The sequence below is a fragment of the Emys orbicularis genome, chromosome 1, assembly GCF_028017835.1.
Source record: "Emys orbicularis isolate rEmyOrb1 chromosome 1, rEmyOrb1.hap1, whole genome shotgun sequence".
NCBI classification, from domain to species: Eukaryota; Metazoa; Chordata; order Testudines; family Emydidae; genus Emys; species Emys orbicularis.
In genome coordinates, this window is record NC_088683.1 from 216,795,774 (window position 1) to 216,817,032 (window position 21,259).

A 21,259-nucleotide genomic window follows, 5' to 3' on the forward strand; every position below is an offset into this window, starting at 1 on the left:
CCCTCCTGTTCGGGACTCTGTGTGTGGGGGCTATGTGACTTTGTGGCAGGGGGAGGACGGTTACAGATCCCCTGCTGCGTGGCTCTGTGATCCAGGATAAGGACTGTTGCATAAGATCTCTAACCGCCCTCCCCCGCCACAAAGTCACATAGCCGCCCCCCCCCCCTCCACAGAACATGAAAACCACCTCCTAGACTGACCAGGGTAACTAGTGACTGCAATGTGTGTGTGCCCTGCTGCTGAACCTGCCCCCGCATCTGTACCCTGGTAAAGGTGACTGTCCTGTCCAATTACCAACCCCCTTCCCCCCCTTCAAACAGACTCTCCTCAAAAAGAACATGATGGAAACAGTAATTAACAGAAACATATTTTTTATTAGCAACTACACATGAAACTGGGGGATGAAACTGGGACGGGGGCTTGGGTGAGGCGGGAAGGAAAGGACTTATCAAATTTGGGGGAATGAGAGCCTTCTGGTACTTGAGCAGTCTGCAGGGGTGGAGTGAGAGTTTTCACGGACTCTGCCGCCCCTCCTTCTTGGGACTTTGGGTGAGGGGGGTATGGGACTTTGTGGCGGGGGAGGGCGTTAGAGATAGACTGCAGCGGGGCTCTGTCCTCCTGCCTCCGGTCCTGCAGAACATCCACAAGGCGCCGGAGCGTGTCCGTTTGCTCCCTCATTAGTCCAAGCAGCGTTTGAGTCGCCTGCTGGTCTTCCTGCCGCCACCTCTCCTCCCGTTCCATGTGTGATCGGTGGATTTGGGACAAGTTCTCCCTCCACTGGGTCTGCTGGGCTGCCTGGACTCGGGAGCAGCCCATAAGTTCCGAGAACATGTCCTCCCGTGTCCTCTTCTTCCTACGCCTAATCTGCGCGTGTGATGCCAGGGTAGGTCGGGAGACAGTCGCAGCTGTGGGATGGGAAAAAGGGAGTGAATTCCTCAGAAAGATAAATTTTTTTGTGAACAAAGAACATAGTCTTTCTCTGTGAACAAGACCATGCACAGCACCTATCACATGCGCACTCAGGACAAGGTCGAATTTTTGGCCTTCGCATTCAGTGCCTGGGGTCTTGCAGTGCAGATCAGACAAGCGGGGCAGGACAGCGGAATTTGGGTAACAGGCCGACATGGTAAGCCGTAGACTTGTGGCTGCTTAAAACTTTAATAATAGCACTGGCCTCCTTTCACGTTCAAAGCAATGCCAGTCCCTGCTGCCAGCAATCCGGCAAGCATGAACTCTGCCCCTGTCCCACCCCCTCGCGGCTGTCCCAGGGAAAGATCCCTGTATGCTGCTCCTCTCCCGCCTCCACCGCGTGGCTGTAAACCGCCGGTTACAGTTCTCTAAAGGAACGGGCAAGCAGTCCCAATACTAACATTCCCCTACCTAATTCAAAGCAGGTCACCATGAGCGACATCACTCTGATGAGGATTTCAGAGACGGAGAAGGAAAGGATGCTTCGGGAAAGCCTGCAAAGACCAGGGCCGTATGCCGCCCTGCTCTGCAAGGCAATGATCCCCGAGTACTTGATTGTCTCCTGGCGCGGAAACGTTTCCTACCACGGAGGACCCAATAAGGCCGCTCTCCCCAGGAACCTGATGCAAAGGCTTTCCAATTACCTCCAGGAGAGCTTCGTGGAGATGTCCCAGGAGGATTTCTGCTCTATCCCCGGACATATAGACCGGATTTTACTGTAGCTGCACTGGCAGGGACTAAACAGTAGAGCGCCTAGGGCAAACCAATCATGCTAAACCGGACATTGTTAGATTTTTTTTCAGTAGTTGCACTGCCAAGGACTGAAACGTTAAGCGCCTAGGGCAAACTAATCATGAAAAACCCATTGTTAATATTGTTAATATTCCTGTTCTGTTAAAAATAAATGTTTACATGTTTAAAACACTTACTGACTGATCCTTCCCCTGATTCTGTGTCCGGGTTAACGCCTGGGGACGGTTGGTAGGGGATCTCTGTAAGGGTGATGAAGAGATCCTGGCTGTCGGGGAAATCAGCGTTGTAAGTGCTGTCGACTGCCTCGTCCTCCTCATCTCCTTCCTCATCTTCCCCGTCCGCTAACATCTCCGAGGAACCGGCCGTCGACAATATCCCATCCTCAGAGTCCACGGTCAGTGGTGGGGTAGTGGTGGCGGCCGCACCTAGGATGGAATGCAGTGCCTCGTAGAAACGGGATGTCTGGGGCTGGGATCCGGAGCGTCCGTTTGCCTCTTTGGTCTTCTGGTAGCCTTGTCTCAGCTCCTTGATTTTCATGCAGCACTGCGTTGCATCCCGGCTGTATCCTCTCTCTGCCATGGCTTTTGAGATCTTCTCGTAGATCTTTGCATTCCGTCTTTTCGAGCGCAGCTCCGAAAGCACGGACTCATCGCCCCACACAGCGATCAGATCCAAGACTTCCCGATCAGTCCATGCTGGGGCCCTCTTTCTATTCTGAGATTGCATGGCCATCTCTGCTGGAGAGCTCTGCATCGTTGCCAGTGCTGCTGAGCTCGCCACGATGTCCAAACAGGAAATGAGATTCAAACTGCCCAGACAGGAAAAGGAATTCAAATTTTCCCGGGGCTTTTCCTGTGTGGCTGGTCAGAGCATCCGAGCTCGGACTGCTGTCCAGAGCGTCAACAGAGTGGTGCACTGTGGGATAGCTCCCGGAGCTATTAGCGTTGATTTCCATCCACACCTAGCCTAATTCGACATGGCCATGTCGAATTTAGCGCTACTCCCCTCGTTGGGGAGGAGTACAGAAGTCGAATTTAAGAGACCTCTATGTCGAACTAAATAGCTTCGTTGTGTGGACGGGTGCAGAGTTAATTCGATGTAACGGTGCTAAATTCGACATAAACTCCTAGTGTAGACCAGGCCTAGATGACAGGCAGGATAGTGGAGTTGTCATCAATAACAAAAAGGAAGGAAGGAGAATTTTTGGGTGGGAAAAAGGAATCAAATTTCTACTACGTTAACACCAAGTTAATGATGAGATGTCCCTAACGAGATGTGAGAGGGAGTCTGCAATTTGGAATTGGAGAAAGGGAAACTATTATTTATCTTTTGTACTGCCCAACCATTATCCTTGTTGAAAATTAGACAGGATTTCCTCAAGAGCCTCTGTACTATCCTGAAACTTGTTAGACAGCAAATCCTACAATAGCTGTAATAGAAAAAAAACCTCTCATATAAAGCCCCATCGCCATAGTGTCAGTGGAACAAGAGTCACTCTATCCAGGCATAGTTTATTTAACCCAGTTTTTAAAATGCTGCATTTAACGTATAAAACGTTTCTGTACAAAAGTATGGACGTAATTTGGGAAGAGGAGATAGGAAGGAGCGATTTTTCTCTGTCTTCCTTTCAAGGCACTTAGGATCCCTTCCCTATTTAACAACATCTGAACAGGTGGGAAGTTGCTTCACAGAAAGACTTGATCCTTACCCGTAGTTTACACACTAAATTTTATTAAACAAGGTTACCTTGTGGTCTTCATAGGGCATTGCTTTTGATAAAATGGGTTGATTAAAATCCTACTTACCATACATGCAACTCAACTGAAATCAGTGGGGGTTTTACATAAGTGAACCAAGCAGCTTTTGCTCCAACGTGGTAACCTATTGTTACTGGTACCTGGTAAAATGGGTTATTTTCATATTATACTAAGTTGAGCTGTCTTTACAGATCAGTTGTGTTTCCTTTTCCATTAAAGGGACAATAGTCCCATTATTATTCAGTATGCATCCCATAAGCTATCAAGTATCATGACTCACAGCTGCATGGTAGCATGCATGTCTACTGCAACAGGATACCTGCTATTTTTAAATAGAATTGCATAATGATCATATGTAATAGGCACAATATACTTTTACACTCTTTTTTAGGTATCCAGAACCATTCACTGCATACTTCCTGCCAGGCAGTGACCCAGAGTTTGTTGTATTGCCTCGAGCTGGGGAACTTCTTCCACTTGACACTGTTGGAACCCATATAACCGTTGGATTCAAGCCAAGTATGTACAGCAAGAAGCATAAAGCAACTTTAGTAATTCAGGTGAGTCCTCTAAGAGTGAGTGGGCTTGCTGTATTATATTAATGGACCAAAGAAGTTTCTTTGTGAAGAAGTTTTAAAACAAGTCCGGCTCTGTTACTAAAGTTACCACTAGGGTTGCCAAATTTCTGATTGCAGAAAACCAAACACCCTTGCCCCGCCCCTTCTCCAAGGCCCTGCCCCACCCATTCCATCCTCCCTTGCTCTCTTTCACCAGGCTGGGGCAAGGTGTTGGGGTGCAGAAGGAGATGAGAGCTCCGGCTGGGGGTGCGGACTTTGGGGTGGAGGGTGTGGGGTGCAGAAGGGGGCTCCAGGCTGGAGCTGAAGGGTTCGGAGTGTGGGAGGCGGCTTTAGGCTGGGGCAGGGTGTGACGGCTCTGGCTGGGGGTGCAGGCTCTGGGGTGGGGCCAGAAATGAGGGGTTCAGAGTGTGGGAGGGGGCTTAGGGCTGCGGCAGCGGGTTGAGGTATGGGGGAGAGGTGAGGGCTTTTCCAGGAGCCGCACAGAACCAGGGCAGGCAGAGAGTCTGCCTTACCTCGCTGTGCTGCCGACTGGACTTTTAATGGCCCGGTCAATGGTGCTAACCAAAGCCGCCAGAGTCCCTTTTCGACTGGGCGTTCCGGCTGAAAACCGGACACCTGGCAACCCTATAGTTACCACTGTTAGAGAAATGACAAACAAAAATCTAGAAAATTAACTCATGGAACCTTTTAGAGGGGTTTCTTCGTAATAACATTCCTAGAAGTACATTCCCATCTAGATCCATCTACCCCAGGGATTGGCAACCTTTGGCCCGCGGCCTGCCAGGGAAAGCCCCTGGCAGACCGGACTGGTTTGTTTACCTGCCGCGTCCGCAGGTTCGGCCGATTGCAGCACCCACTGGCCGCGGTTCACCGTCCCCGGCCAGTGGGGGCTGCGGGAAGGGCGACCAGCACATCCCTCTGCCCGCACCGCTTCCCATGGCCAGTGGGAGCTGCGATCGGCCAAACCTGCAGACCCAGCAGGTAAACAAACCAGCCCAGCCCACCAGTGGATTTCCCAGATGGGCCGGGTGCCAAAGGTTGCCGATCCCTGATCTACCCCAACCTCACCCAGGTGACAGACTGCATGAGCAAAGGAATTTAACAGCACATCAAAAGGAAAGCAAATGATCACGTTAATTTTTAGCTAGGTGAAAGCATGTGCTGTCATACAGGTGTAATATGTAAATTGTAAAAAACTGAAAATGGATGAGAACTTGAAAATTGGATGATTGAACCTGGTGATATTCTAAACAAAAAAGAGCTCACAACCATGCTTCTCGCTGTTTCCATTACTTCACAATGACTCAGACAGAAGTGACAATCTTGGTATTTTATTATATAGATAGAGGGTGTGTGAGCAAGGGATAAAAAGGGCCTAAGTTTATGTATTCATATATAGGAGCAAGCGTCTGAAGTTTTCTCAACTTCCCAGGAATGGTGTTTTGAAACTCCTTACCAAATGCTGGCACAATTAGGCTACTAAATCACAAACTAATTAAACAGTTCTATAGCTAGAAAATAAGATGCTTAAAAGCAAACAAGCTGAAAGGCAAATTACTGGATAAAAATATATGATATACTGGCTAAGATAATTACTACAGTTCACCTTAATTTGATCTTTCTGAGACAACTTGGAAAATGTTGAATAAAAATATGAATTCCAGAAAAATGTAAAGGTCCTAGATCCGTTATCCTAGTTTCCTTTTACCTGATTAGAGGTTTGATTCATTCATTCCTTTCACGTAAACAGAGTGGTGAGCTTTCTCTCTTTTGTTCTTTTGTAAAGAGAAAGGAATTTTGACTGAATTAGTTCTCTAGATTCTTTTATATTTAATAAGGTTTAAATAATGTTGATGTTATGTGACACAAATTGACAGAGGTCAGAAAATTCAAATATAAATGTCAGAACTCAATGCTTAATTCACATTTGTAGTCATTTTTGCATCTTTGGTTTAACTTCTTTCACTGCAATGGAGTTGCACCAGGGATGAATTTGGTTCTTAATATTAGCTTCCTAACCCACCAGTCTCCTTTCCAAAAGTTCCTTATTTGGAACCCTGATTTTATACGTGATCTCTACATGATCAGTCTACTTTGTAACCAGCTGTGGAGGGCATGCACAAATGGCTACTTATTATTATTCTTTGGCTAATTACTATTTTTTTTAAAAAGTGCATTAAAGAGACTTTAAAATATATCTTATTTTACTTCAAAAATATGAGTGATAACTACTTTAAACAAAATTCCACAGTGATCCACTGACAATTTTAACAACCCTTAAATTACCAAAGCAAACCCTCTAACATCTTTACATAGCTCATTAAGGTCCCACTCTTTTGTACTATGATCCCACACAGGTGGACTGTAACCCTTGAACTCAGTGGAGCCAGGTGTAGGGGTCTGCTCACACAGATCAGATTACAGGATCAGGACCTAAAGGTCCCACCCAGCGTGGTGAGCTCAACGAGTGTGTTGAGGGCTATTAATGCTTACAGGCTCAAGCATTTTCGGGCCCAGTTTTGCACCACTGAAATCAATGAGCTCTCTGACCTTTATGAGATGTCTGTACAGCGTCTAATACAATGGACCCCTGCCTAATTTGGCCTTTAGGCATCAGGATATAGATGTTAAAATATGGAGGTGCTGGCAGCAACTCTGTCATGAAGGTTGAATTCCATTTTGCAATTGAAGATTGGATTCAATCATTTTGATTTATAGGAAAAATACAGTGTATTCTCAAATCTACAGCACGTACTCTGAGTACAGAATTAATTTTTTGAGAATTTACAAGTAAATCTGTGAATTAGTTCATGAAGTTAAAATTAATTAACAACTGGGTCCTTCACAAAATTTATCATCAGGCTCAGGCTCTTCTTTGTCCCAAACCATCTTAACTATGAAATAACAGACTCAAATTTTCCATATAGTTAAAGTTAAGGTTGCGAGTCTGTCACAGACTCACTATGACTTTACGTGACTTCTGCAGTCGCTGGTGCTGGCTCAGTGGCTGCCCGAGCCACGGAGCCCCTGGGCCAGCAGCAGCAGTTTGGGTGCGTGGGAGGGAGCTAGGGGCAGGGGGTTGATCGTGTGGGGAAGGCTTACCTCGGGGTGGGGGACTCCCCAGCTCTCACTGGCATGGCCCTGCAGCTCCTCCTAGGCGGAGGAGCCAGGGGGCTCCGCACACTGCCCGCACCTGCAGGCCCCGCCCCCACAGCTCCCATTGGCTGCGGTTCCTGGCCAATGGGAGCTGCGCATCCAGCACTTGTGGTGGGAGCAACGTCCGGAGCCCCCTGGCCCCTCTGTCACCTAGGAGCCGCAGGGACATGTGGAGCCAGGTAGGGAGCTCCTGCCAACCCTCCCCCCCAGCACCCGTGGTGCCCCCGAGTTTTAGTTAGGTGTATATAGTGAATTTTTGTTTACTGCCCGTGACCTGTCCATGACTTTTTCAAAAAATACCCGTGACTAAAACGTAGCCATAGTTAAAGTTAATGGAAATCTTACACATCAGATACATTTGCAGAAATTTGGTTGTAATTCAGCTAGGTTATTAATGATTGTTGTGTGTAATTGCTATGACTATATAAGTTACAGACAGGCTTGTGTAAATTAAATGGGGGCCATGGGGACTTCAGAGGTAATTCTCTACCAACAGGAGCGGCGCCAGGGTTTTTGGCGCCCTAGGCGGGGGTTCCTTCCGCGCTCCCGGTCGTCATCGGCAATTCTTCGGCGGGGGGGTCCTTCCGCGCTCCCGGTCTTCGGGGCACTTCGGTGGCGGGTCCCGGAGCTAGTGAAGGACCCGCCGCAGAATTGCCGCCGAAGACCCGGAGCGCGGAAGGACCCCCCGCCGCCGAATTGCCGCCAAGGGCGGCAAAATGCCTCCCCCCAAATCCTGGTGCCCTAGGCGACCGCCTGGGTCGCCTAAATGGAAGTGCCAGCCCTGTCTACCAATCGCGATCCTTCCTATTGAGCTAATTTGCCCGCAACAGTTCTATTGGTTGTAAGGACCCAGTGTTATGAGGGAGACTGAACACGTATCAGGAGTCCCCATTGGTAGAGTAACTGGCATGACTGTCATTCCACTGTGAAGGTTTCATGGCTGCATGGTAGTCCGGGCATTGGCAATTGAAAGGCGCCTCATGCATACTGAAGTAGCACTGCCAGGAGAACTGAGCAAGGAACTCATAGGGTCCCTTTAAAACTCAGACGTTGGGACTCAGGTTCTGGCCTCTCTCTGCCCTCTCATCACATAGTGCCCTCTTCACTAAAACAGCCCTTGAAACCAATAAGTCAATTGTAAATTAAGGGCCAGACTCACCAGTACATTTCAGCTGCTTTGTACTGCTCTGATGAGACAAAGCAGTTGTGAATCCTGGTTAAATGGCCTGTTTGCTCAGGTTACTTTGGTCCACCAAGGAATATGCCCTTAAAAATTCAAATAAAAGAAAGTTACTTCAGTTTGACACCCCATATCTTAACAAAATTCAAAATATTACATGATAGCATTCTTTTTTGGGTTTCTTGTTTAGAATTAGTGCTCATGGTTATTGCATGGCATCACGACAGAGCAGCGTTAAGGTTGTTTGCGTGCCTGAATTGTTGTTGTTGTTGTTTTTTTCTTCTTAAAATGTTTTATTTTTTCAAGTGTACTCTTAACTCGGAATTTCTTCTATTTATAATACTTGGTTTTGGGATCATTACAACATCCTTGTATTTTTATTTATTTATTTTATATGTACTTTCAGACTTAAATCCATGGTAACTTTTTTCGGTCTGGGATTAATTAATAATAGTGAAATCTTTGACACTGACTTCAACGGGAGCAAGTTCATCATCTACATGACAAGTTCCTTTGCCATTGAAAATAATCCCAAAATAAACTATATTTTTGTGATCCCTATTTCCCACTATTAATCAAGCTGCACCTCAACAAAGTAGTATCAAACTTTTTACCTCAATATACACACAGAGAATTTCAAGAATTTGAGCAGTGACTGCCTCAACATTGTCCCACTTCATTTCTCAAAAAATATTTCCTTTATACATGAACCTGGCCTTGAGCTCTTCACTCCTAGACAAAAATGGTCCAGGCCATGTAGTCATTTAAAACAAACTATGATCTTCAAATTGATGAAACACTAGCATAGACAAAGTACATTTGCTGGAGTTGCCATTAATTGTAGCTGGATGTATCTGCTACATTCAGAGTCAGGGCGGTTGTTAATGGGTTATGGTTATTCTGGTATTATGTAAATCCTCTTCAGCCTGGCTGTAATAAACAGCTCTAACCCCCAGGCAACTGGCTATTCTGGGGTCGGTGTTTCTCTTAATCTCCTTGGTTGGAGCTGTTGCACTGTGTATAAATAATTAAATATTCACTGGAACACAGAGAGAGAGAGAGAGTGAGAGAAAACTGACTCTATAGCCCAATGGGTTTGGCTCTCATCTGGGATGTAGGCGACCCAGATTCAAGTCCCTGGACTGAATGAGGCAGATAGGAGACGTGAAGCTGAGGCGCCGGCATCTCTGCTGAGTGCCCTAACCACTGTATTATTGGCTATTCAAGGACACCCACAAGACCTGAGAAATTTTCCTGCAAACAAAGTTTTGGTTTTGATGCATTCACATTAAAAAAAAAAAAAAAAAAAAGTTTTGTTGAAAAATTCCTAACAAGCTCAAGGCAGCAGCTCTCGTGTTCACCTCTGGCTGTTTTTGCCAGTTTGGGTATGTCTACAGTACAATTAAAAACCTGCAGCTGCAGGGCCGGCTCCAGGCACCAGCCGAGCAAGCTCGTGCTTGGGGCGGCAGATTCCAAAGGCCGGCATTCTGTCTAATCTTTTTATTTTTTTTTGCGCTTCACCGCTTTGGCCGCCCCTGCATGTTTTTTCTTTTTGGTTTGCTGCTCCCGCCGCCCTGTAGGGGGCAGAGGAGGGGAGCGCCCTGTAGCAAGCCCGGCAGGGCAGCCCGCGTCCTTCCCTGCCTGCCGACCGGAGTGGCGTGGAGCCCTCCCGGCAGGCGGCGCAGCGGGAGGGGCCGCGTGGCAAGCGCCCTGCATAAGGAAGCCCTGGCCGCCCCCCCTTCTCTCTCTGCCCTGCCCCCCGCTAGCCGGGGTGCGCACTCCGCTGGCGCCCCGCAGGTATTTTGTTTTTGTTTTTGTTTTTTCTTTCCTCGCCGCTCCGGCAGGCCGGCCAGTTTGTTCCCCCCCCTCCTTGCCGCTCCAGCCGGGGGCAGGTTTGTTTCCCGCCCCCCCCCCCCCCTCCGGCCGGCCAGTTTGTTCTCTCTCCCCCCGCCCCGGGGCAGGTTTGTAACCCGCCCCCCCCCCCCCTTTTGCCGCTGCGGCCGGCCGGTTTGTTCTCTCCCTCCCGCCGCTCCGGCCGGGGGCAGGTTTGTTTCCTGCCCCCCCCCCCCTTTGCTGTTCCAGCCGGCCCGTTTGTCGTCCCTCCCCCCTTTTGCTGCTCCGGCCAGCCGGTTTGTTGTCTCCCCCCACCCCCCTTCGCCGCTCCGGCCGGGGGCAGGTTTGTTTTCCTCCTCCCCTCCCCGCCCCTTGCTGCTCCGGCCGGCCAGGTGTTTTTTGCTTGGGGCGGCAAAAAAGCCAGAGCCGGCCCTGTGCAGCTGGCACATGCCAGCTGCCTCGGGCTTGCAGGGCTCAGGCTGCAGGACTGTTTAACTGCACTGTAGACTTCCGGGCTTAGGCTGCAAGCAAGGTCCTAGAGCCCAGGCTCCAGCCCCAGCCCAGAAGTCTAAACTGCTTTAAACAGCCTGCATTCCCGTGAGCCCGAGGCAGCTGGAAAAAGGCCAGCCACCATAATTGCAGTGTTAGATGTACATACCTGTGTTACCTAGATGTACTCTGGACAGGGTTAAGCAGCAAGGGGTATGTTGATACCGCAATCAGGAGGTGCGACGGCAGCATGTGTAGACATACCCCAGCTAGCTTTGAGCAAGCTAGCTTGCTAAAAGTAGCCATTTTGCAACGGTAACACAGGCTAGCCTCCCCAGTGTCTCCAGTTCAGTTTCTCTCAGGACTGCGGGTATGGACTCAAGCAGCTAGCCTGTCCCACCACGGCTACACTACTAGCTGCAGTGCACTTCCCAAGTGCAATTTAGACAGACCCATAGTGCCCGCATGCACACACAAATCAGGCCCTTTGGGGAAATAGCTATGAGTGTAGTGAAATACAATTTGTGTTATACCTAGTTATATAACCTCTCTTGCATAGATTTTCTTTTCTAGTCTGATATATTGACTTTAGGTGTGGTTTTGGACTATTTTTAGAAACAGTGAGGAAATGCCTTCTACTTTCATTCTTTTTCAGTATCACCTCTATTCTGATGCTACCGTAGTGGAGGATTACTGCATCTTCACTGTAAAATTCCCCTGTTTTTGTGGGTGTATAGTCAGACTCTTAACACTAACTTTTTTTATTAAATTCTATAAATAGTTTACTAGCAAGACTGCTATTTTTTGTGCGCTTCAATGAGCTGTGATAATTAGGCTGTAAAGCAGCAGAGATGACAGTATAAGCTCATGCTTTATTTTATGGTGGCCATTACAATTGTATTGCAAAATGAAATGGAAGGTTGGAGGGAAGAGAGAGAAATTCTACAGTCATCTTTTTCTCATTTGCTGAAGACATTAAAACCACGCTTTGTACACGCAAATTTGTTGTTTTAGCTGCCCTGCTGAGAAACTCAATCCAGAGCAAGTTATTAGTGTAAGAGATTCAGGCTTCTCTTTACTAGAGTTTAGCACGTACATTGTATTAACAACAATATATTGAAATAATGAAACTTCATTGACTTTTTGTGCAAATCTGGTCCTTAGTCTTAAAGGATGCAAAAAATGTAAAGAAAATTACTGGCTGTTTGTTTCATTTACTTGTAGCAAGAAACTAACTGCTTTGCTGAAGCACTGAAAAAGTCTTTAACTTTCATTTCCACATTGTTAATCTGAAGTGCTACTTGGAGTAAAATATATTAAAACAATTCATATTAGAGATTGCTTTAAGAGTGACTAGGAAATTTTTAAAATCAGTAAAACTGATATGGAAAATCTGGGCTTTTATAGAGTTCTGTAGATCAAAGAATGAAAAAAAAGAAGAAGACAGAGATAACAAAATGCCCAGTGAAGAAACCAATCATGGTTGCTTCAGTAGCCCTGAAAGAGAACTTCTTAAGCAAATTCAGCTAGAAATGAGAAATACACTGACATAATCCATAAAGAATATTTTAAATAATTGCTCCACTGTGAATCTTCCATACATCTAGGAGCTTTTATAAACAAGATGGTTCTTATAAGAACCCTTGGTGGACCTGCCCTAATGGAAATTTACCAAAGAGAATTGGGTTTTTTACATGAGCATCAGCAGAAATGTCAGAGAATTTGACAGTCCCTCTATTTGTTAGGTTTAAACAGTTCAGAGCCAGATTCTGGCCACACTGGGGCTGCTCTGTGTCAGCTGCAGAGCCATCTTAGCATTGTACCAACCGGATGCTCTCAGTGTAGGGAAATCATAGCTCGTGTGGGCACATGGCTGGAGCGTCCTTGTACACTGGCAGTCCTTGGCTGCCAGAATGGCTTTGTGAGGTATGTCTACATTGCACTGTAAACCCAGGTCTGTGGGACCCAAGCCCGTGCTTGAGGGACCAAACTGCATTGTACACCTGGGTTTGCATTTGCTGGACAGGGCATGGACCCAACTCACAGCAGAACTTGGGCTCTGACCCATCCCCTCTAGCATGGTCCTTAAACCCAGGTGCTGAGTGCTTGCTGCCACAAGTTGGGTTGATTTGTGCGTGAACAGAAGCGGGGCTTGGACTTAAACCTGAGTCAGATCCCGGGCTTAGTGTGCAGTGCAGACATACCCATGGAGGGCAGTTGCTGCCTAGCACAAGTTAAGGCAGCCATGAGGTGTGTAAAGCTGGCATACCGCTACTTTTGCTCTCTTCTCTCTCAGCCACGCCCTGCTCTGTGCCAAGCTTAGCTAGAGATCCAAAGGCTTGTTTTGGAATTCATGGATGAGTACATCAGAGATATTCTAAAATAGAGGCCAAACTAAATAAACCTTGGATGATAAAATGTATGTCAGAATAAACCAGATTGCATTTACTGTTATCAAGCTCTCAAGAATTCAGGCTTCTGTACTGTTATTCCTGCATAATCACTAGCTTAGCCTGTGAAAGATAGCACATCAAAGCCATTAGTCATGCCATGCTGGAAATGGATGATTCAACGTGGAAGTCACGGTGACCAGGTGGGGCTCTAATAAGCTTGTGTGCACAGACGTGCATTTTGAAAGAGAAAAATGACACTGTTTCATGTTAGCTAGCTGCTCAAAAACATATGTATATGCATTGTTCTCAGTACCTAGGTGCTTTTCCTTCCACATTGGTCAGTTATCATAATTTAGCAGAATTCATATTAATTTAGAGTAGTATAAAAACAAAATCAGTGCCTATTTTGATCAGTGGCTTATCCCAAGACCTTTCTTCCTCCCTTTGTGCACAGCTGGGATGTTTGTATGCGCAGGTACCCATTCCCACACTTAGATACTTTTCTTCGTGTACTGACATATTTTCCACCACAGTTTAGTAGCTTGTGACAGTTTTTAACTGCAATTCATACACACACAGCATTGTACATTAGTAAAGGACATTAATATATATATATATATATATATATATATATATATATATATATATATATATATATATATATATATATATATATATATATATATACACACACACACACATACACTGTAACAATTCAGTTTTTAGGGCAAAAGTCAGCTCTCCATTGCAGTGGTGTAAATCCAGAGTAATTCCTCTGACTTTTAATGGAGTCACTCTGCCAATTCTACCGCACTGAGAGGTTTCTACCTGTATCAGAGTAATCTCCATGTCACAGTAAGGATCAGAATCTGATCCATTTTCATTAATCTAATTTCAGTACTTCCTAGTAACACCAGATTTTAAATATTACAGAGTGTGTATGAGAGTCTCCTCCTCCTCAAAAGTCCTCATCCCCACCTCACATATATACTCTCAAATTAAAAAAGCAGAATGTGACAGGTTATGTGCAGTTGTGGGGAGGTGATGGAGTTCAGATGTTAGCTTTTTATAAAAAGAAAATTGGCGTCATTAATAGGATTTGTAAATTTGTCATTCCCATTGTCTGCCTATTTTTAAAACTGGCACTTTTCCTCATGCTTTTCACAGAATCTGAGGGGAGGGAGAAATACTTAAATTGCAGTGTGGCCATCTTTGCAGCACTTTCAGCTGCCTGGCTGATCTTTTCCGTTAAGTAATTAGTATTCTTCCAAATTTCTAAACTGAACTTTTCCCACCTTGATTTCAGGCTATAACTGCTTGTCCTACTTATCCAGTAGGTTTGAAGTTTACCTTTCAGTAATGTCAATATTGGGTGAAAATGTTGACTTGCCCTTGGTCCTGGTAAGATCAAAATGAAAACAGCAAGTTTTTAATGCACCTGATATTGAGTCTTATTGCAAGGTACTAAGTGTGTTTGAGCTTATTCCTGTTCTCAGATTTGTGGCTTGTGCTGTCACAGATCTTCAGAAATCTACTGCTGGATTCTGACTTGCTGCATTTGACCCACATCATAGCACAGCATGAACATCCAAAGTAGACATTATACTACAGGATCCCCACGTGTGAGAGTTTACTTAAGCCCAGTTACTTTCTACTCTATGAACGGGTCTAAAAATAATTGTGGGAAAAGTACAGGAAAGCTGCATCATCAAATTGTTCTTGGCAGGAGCAACTTATTGTCCTATAAGTGTTCATTGATTAGAAACGTGCCATCTTTCAACTCTTATCATAAATTTGCAAAGCTCATAAAAATCTGTTCTCTATTTGATAGCTTAGTAGCTGTATGGATCTACAGTATGGAATAAGTCTACTTATAGGACTGTTATTTAATAAATCCAAAGTCTGCTAATAACCTCACAGAACACAAGAAACGTTCTCAGCCATGATGAACTTACAATTTTAGCAGTCAAAGAAAAAAACTGGGGAAAAGGGCAGCAATATATGAGCAAAGTGACATTAGGCTTGTGTGCGGTGATTCTATACTTTGTTTTTCTTGTGTTTTTAAAATAAGATACATCTCTCCTCCACTCCTCCTTTCCTGCTGACCTTTCTCCTCATTGTTACCTGAAGAGTTCCCACTATCAACATCCATCCCACCCCCACAAAAGGCTTAGTGTATCATAACAGAAAAACACTTAGCCAATCAAGAGAGTTAAGCTACTCCAGTAAACAGTTCCAAACTTCAATAGGTGCTGTAGTCGAAACTGACATATGGATATGCACGGTGTCCCGTGAAAACTGCAAGTAGTAAGATGTCATAGTGCTTCAAACCATGTAATCAAAAATAATAAAGATAATATGGAGCAGACGATACAAACAGTGCATTGACCACAGGCTTTTTAAAAAGATACCCTTCTCATTACTAGACAATTATTTTTTTTCAGGAACACATTCCTTTGCATCTATAATACAGTACCCTAGTCTAATCAATGTGCTTTCTTTAGAATTCCATTAGTGACTCTCAATGTCAGTATTCTATTCTCTATACAGTTGTACCTATTGTAACCGATCATCATAATACTAAGTAAAGAGAAAAGGTGCAAGTTTCTGTGTTTGGAAATATGGACCTGACACAGTAACTTTTACACATGAGTCAATGGGACTACGTGTGCAAGTAAGGGATGTAGGATTATACGGAGCAAACCTTTCAAGGTCAAAGAAGCAGTGTGTCTCTTCCCCACCACAACATCAATGCCTTTACATATTTTCCTGGTTGAAGAACCTACCAAATTTCAGATATTCCTTCACTAATGAAAAATACATTTAATGCTGTAAGATAAATCGAGACTTAATAAAAAAAAATGCTTTGTCTGAACCTCACTCCCCAAACATTCCATGCTCAAGTCTCTCTCACTGAAATGAATCTGACCAAGGATCCGGAGTTTGAATGTGTTTAACCATTCAGATTTGGATCTGAATTTGGCAGTGTGAGCCAATCTGCAGGTGTCATGATGATCAGAATATTCATAATGAGTAAAACTGTAGTAAATGGTGGGTTATTTGATGTACAATATTAAACAAATGATGTTGGTAGTTGTACTGTATAATTTGCAGTCTTAGAAATAATAGCAGTTGCCCCTTTAGCAAACTCTGCATCCAAGAAAGGGGGCCTCTCTTTTAAACACATCATTTCACAGTAAGAAATATTTACTTCAGTCCTTGGTTAATAGCAGGAGTTTTATACCAGGTGAACTACATTGTTGCAGATTATAAATTAGCTACAACTAAAGGGACAGTTCATCATGACAGTCCATTAAGAAAGGAATTGGTTTTGGTCATCTTATAATTCTTAATCCTAAATCATTATTTTTTTTAATTCATGATGGACTACAACAATCTTTAAAGAATACTTAGTCTCAGTACATTACAGTAGATCCATCCCAAATCTCTCTTCATATCATAAATTTATTTCCATCTTAAATAAGAGGAGGAAACTCAGAAGGAACATGATTCAATGGTATTTTATTGACTTCAAATCTACTATAGCTATATAACTGCCATTTCGTTAACAATGCACATTAGTAGAGAGCACTGGTGAAAAGGCAGCACAATGGATGATATACTTCAAATACAGCAGAAATGAACATAAACATGCATATGTAGTGATCAAATATCAAAAAACACAAGGCAACAGAGTTTATGTTTAAAAACTGCTGGGTAATAAAACTGATTGCTGATAGAACCTGCCCAAAACAATATAGGAATACTACAGATTGTAAAATTACATCATCACCTATGGATTTTATGAGCAGGAATTATTTCTTAGCAACTCTGTACCTCAGTGTAAATTTTAGTTGCTCCAGCCTATCAGATCTTTTCTATGGCCTTGAAATGTTTAATGAATCATGCACACAATGAGTATGATCCTGAGGTTAAATTTTCTTCAAACTAAATTGTTAATCTGACATAATGAAGAAAGATAAACCATTTCACCTTCTGCTGGAGTTAATAAGGCAATTAGCTAACCACACAGGAAAATTTATGTTTAAAAATGACAGTTATCTTTAGACCTGGTGCTGGCTTTGTCAGCACCTGCTCTTGACTGCATTTATCTTTCAGAAAATGAAGGCAGGTCCATCAATGTATAGTATTAAATAGGGTTTAGGATAAGGATTAACTAATCAGTTTGTTATACATAACACTCAATATAAAATTAGTTTTTGATTCAGATTTTAGTGGAATGGTAATGAGGGTTTTTTTAAAAAAAATATTATACATGCATGATGAAAGATCTAATGATCTTACGCTTTATTTTGGTGTTTGTATATCTCAGAAATATCATGACTTTTGCAGAGTAATTCTGTTTAGCATAGGTAATTAATTTAACACCTCATGTAAAGTCAAGAGTGCTAATTTTAAAGCCAACCATTTTCAAAAAAAAAAAAAAAAAAAAAAATCCCTATAAATGGAAAGGTGTTCTGATATTAAAGACTCAGCAAGAGAGGCTGCTTCCTCTCTCAGTGAGACAAGGTGGGTGAGGTAATATCTTTGTTTGGAACAACTTCTGTTGGTGAGAGTGACAAGTTTTTGAGCATAGATAAAACACATTCACAGTTAAGCTTCCTGTTTAATTTTGGAGATTAGTTTAATAAAAAAGGAGCATTAACATTAAATATTTTATATTGTAGTAGCATCTAGAAGTCACAACTGGGTTGAGCGGTACAACCACATTATACATGACAGCTCCTGCCCCAAAAGACATACAATCTAATGCCCTGGAACCTGTGCACACTAGTTATCTGTGATATGAACACAAGCAAATAATTGGAAGTCACATCTAATATATACTTTAGCAGTGGCAGGATGGCAGTTAATGTCATGGGGAAGTATTATTGCATTGACTCTAGAGCTAAAAAATATTGATATTTGAAATCTGTTATGAACAGCAAACCATAAGACTGATGACAAACTAGAAACAGATAAATATCTTTTTGTGTGCCCCACTTCTCACATCCCTCTAATTGTCTTCATGTGTATTGTTGCAAACATGGGATGCTTGTAGTGGAAATGAGAGATGGGGAAGACCTAATATTCCTTTTAGTTTATTTTGTAGTGCTTTATCCAGGCCATATTCATTAAATAATTATAGAAATTAACATTGCATACTCTGTGAATGTTTGATCCCATATATATTGGATGATCCATGTTTGGTCTGAGGGTTTTATTTATTTTATATTTTGGGTCAAATTGAGGCTGGGGAATCCCACTCAGATCTAAGGAAAAAGCATGCCCAATCCTGGAGCATAGACACTATACAGCTGTCAAAAGTCCTCCAACAATGCCCATAGTAGGAAGACTGAATAGGCTACACAGCTAATGAAGCAGGCTGTCCTACAAGCAGCATAGTCTAGTGGAATCAGCATAAAATTGGGAGTAACACTTGAGTTCTAAGTCTGATTCTGACACTGATCTTCTGAGTTCCTTAGGGAATGCAATCCACCCAATTCTCAGGTTTCCCATCTGCAACTGTGGGATAATACGATTTATAATTATCTTGACAGAATTCAATTTTTATTTTATTACTTTCAGTGGGTGATATTGATATTTTTAAGATTCCCCCCCTATTTTTAGTGTTCACAGTTGCATGAAATTACAAGTTTTAAGCATTTTTTTGTTTGATTTAAATGTGTACAGTTGAGGGAAATTATGGGAGGTGTTAGACAATTATTTAATGACCGCAGACAGATTAAAAAAAAAAGTTAAAACTTTAAAACACAAATTGCCAGCATCACATCTAAATATACAAAATAAATATTCTTAAATCAAAAGATCATAAAAGATCAAATATATTACCTCCCCCACGTTATCCTTAAATCAAAGACTAGTAAGTTCTCAAGCAGCATTTTTGTTACTTTGCCATTCTGTAAATTTCGTTTGTTATCAATGGAAATTTCTGTTTTCATTGGTTCGTGTTTGTTGGGTGAAATCAACATTTACAGATAAATATCTAATCCTTCCAAGCCTATTTATAACATCTAAATGGTGTGGTGAAGATCATTTAATGCTTGTTCAGCACAGTAAATGCATAAAAGTACTATATAAATGTTAATTACCTTTAGTAATAAAACCCTTGTACCTGGAAGTGGGAGAGAGGAGAGGATTCTATATCATCTTGTTTTCTCTTTTTGGGGTGTAGGGGAGAGGGAGACATGTTACAATCCGTGGTTACTGCCCCCCTCTTCCCCTTCCCCCAAAGCAGCTATGTAGGCGTTACTGCAGCCATAGATCACAAAGCAGAGAGAAAGAGGGACTATCATCTACTCCAGGCTCTGCACCAGGCCATTCTTTTAGCCTGGTCACGCTATTCCAACCCCATTGGAAGACCTCACAATTAAGACATTTTGTAGTAATCCAGGCCTGAGTTTAAGGGCAAAAGGCAACAGAAACCTACAGATCAATGAATTGACAATTAGTTGCAGACGAAATAATTGAAAGATGCTTACTGCACACACACACACACACACACACACACACACACACACTGACAGGAAGGATAGTACTAAAATGACACAGAGGGAGGAAATGCCTCTAAAAATTAAGGCAGTTTAGGCAGAGATATTGAAGAAATGACTGCAAGATCCCACCTAGCCAGACACATACATACAGGAAATGACTGCAATCATAATTCTGCGTTGACAATCACAGATAGGTAGAGGAGATAAGAGAGCACTGAAGCTTTGACATGCACATAAGAATTAACTAACTACATGATCAATGCTGTTTGAGCACACATATATGGGATGACAGCAAGAACCATTCTGCTTTAATAAACACAAGCAATACAGGAGATGACTGCCGTTTGGACACAGAAATATATACACCTCTTCCTTGATATAACACGAATTCTGATATAACGCGGTAAAGCAGTGCTTGGGGGGGGGGCGGGGCTGCGCACTCTGGTGGATCAAAGCAAGTTCACCTATAACGCAGTAAGATTTTTTGGCTCCCAAGGACAGCGTTATATCAAGATAGAGGTGTACTACACAACTAGATGATGCCTGGCTGGATCACTGCTGCATACATAGAAATATACATAAAAGAGGTAAAGAATGTCATGTTAAATTCATTTAAGATTCCTAAACTATAGTTTACAATATGAGTCCATAGTTCCACTTTCCATAACATAACTAGAAAAGTAGGACTCACTGTATTAATTATCTTGACCCAACTAGTCACCAAAACTTAGAATACTGTTCTAATAATTCTAATAAACAATTAGAATACTGTTTATTATTACAAGAGCCACAAATAAATTCTAGTGTATAAATAAACCTAGCAGCCCATTCATTCACATCATGCTGTGAAATAACTCTTTCAAAACAACATACATGACTGTTATTCACTATAAAAAGAAACGTGTAGATCACTTAGAGGGCTAGGCTGTGTGTCTTTTTTTAAGTGCACTACCCTTAGCTCATAAAATAAAATGCTCTTCCTAGTTTTACATGATAATATTTTTTTCTCTGTGGGTGCAGTTCTGGTTTTGTGACTTTCAGGGACCCTACATGGAGAACAACAAATGGCTTTCTAATTAAAAGCATTGTGTTAAATAGCTATTATATATTTCAAGATTAGGCCATGACTGCTTTATATCCAATTTCTCCTCTTTGTTTTCAGACAGCATCAATGCAATGGACATATGAGATCAATGGGCTGCCTCCACAGACCACACCACCGACTGCGTCAGCAAAAGTAGTTTCTACTAGTGGTTACATGAGGTCAGCCACAGTTCGACAGCGCAACTTTTTACGTGAAAATCTGAAGCTAATTACCACTGGAGTATCCTCCCCTGTCAAAGGTGCACCGCTGGTCTTAAGAACAAAATAAAAATATACTAGTCTTAATTTGCCATCTGTGGAAAAGTAATCTTTTGTAAAATCAATTATAAAGACCCAAGGAGGACTTATTTTAAAATTATACATAATGTCTTGATATTTTAAAACCATCCTGCTTTGATGGTGGCAGTGGGGAACTAAATGTATTTCTGTCTGTCTTGAAGAAAGGTCTGTCTGGTGAAAAAAGGCCCCTAACCCTCAAGGTTAGTTCAATATTATTTGTTTGGTAGCACACTTATAGTAAAAAATTAGAGAG

At 43.0% G+C, this 21,259-nt stretch overlaps 1 protein-coding gene across 1 annotated transcript in view; it reads left to right on the top strand.

Annotated features, from left to right (window-relative positions):
- The window catches only part of CFAP47 (cilia and flagella associated protein 47), a 704,026-nt gene extending 683,031 nt beyond the window's left edge, over positions 1-20,995 (top strand). The window contains exons 63-64 of the mRNA XM_065423211.1: positions 3,871-4,039; positions 20,786-20,995. Of these exons, the coding sequence (XP_065279283.1) occupies positions 3,871-4,039; positions 20,786-20,995 (379 nt within the window). The remainder of the gene's footprint in view (positions 1-3,870; positions 4,040-20,785) is intronic.
- Positions 20,996-21,259: the final 264 nt, after the last annotated feature.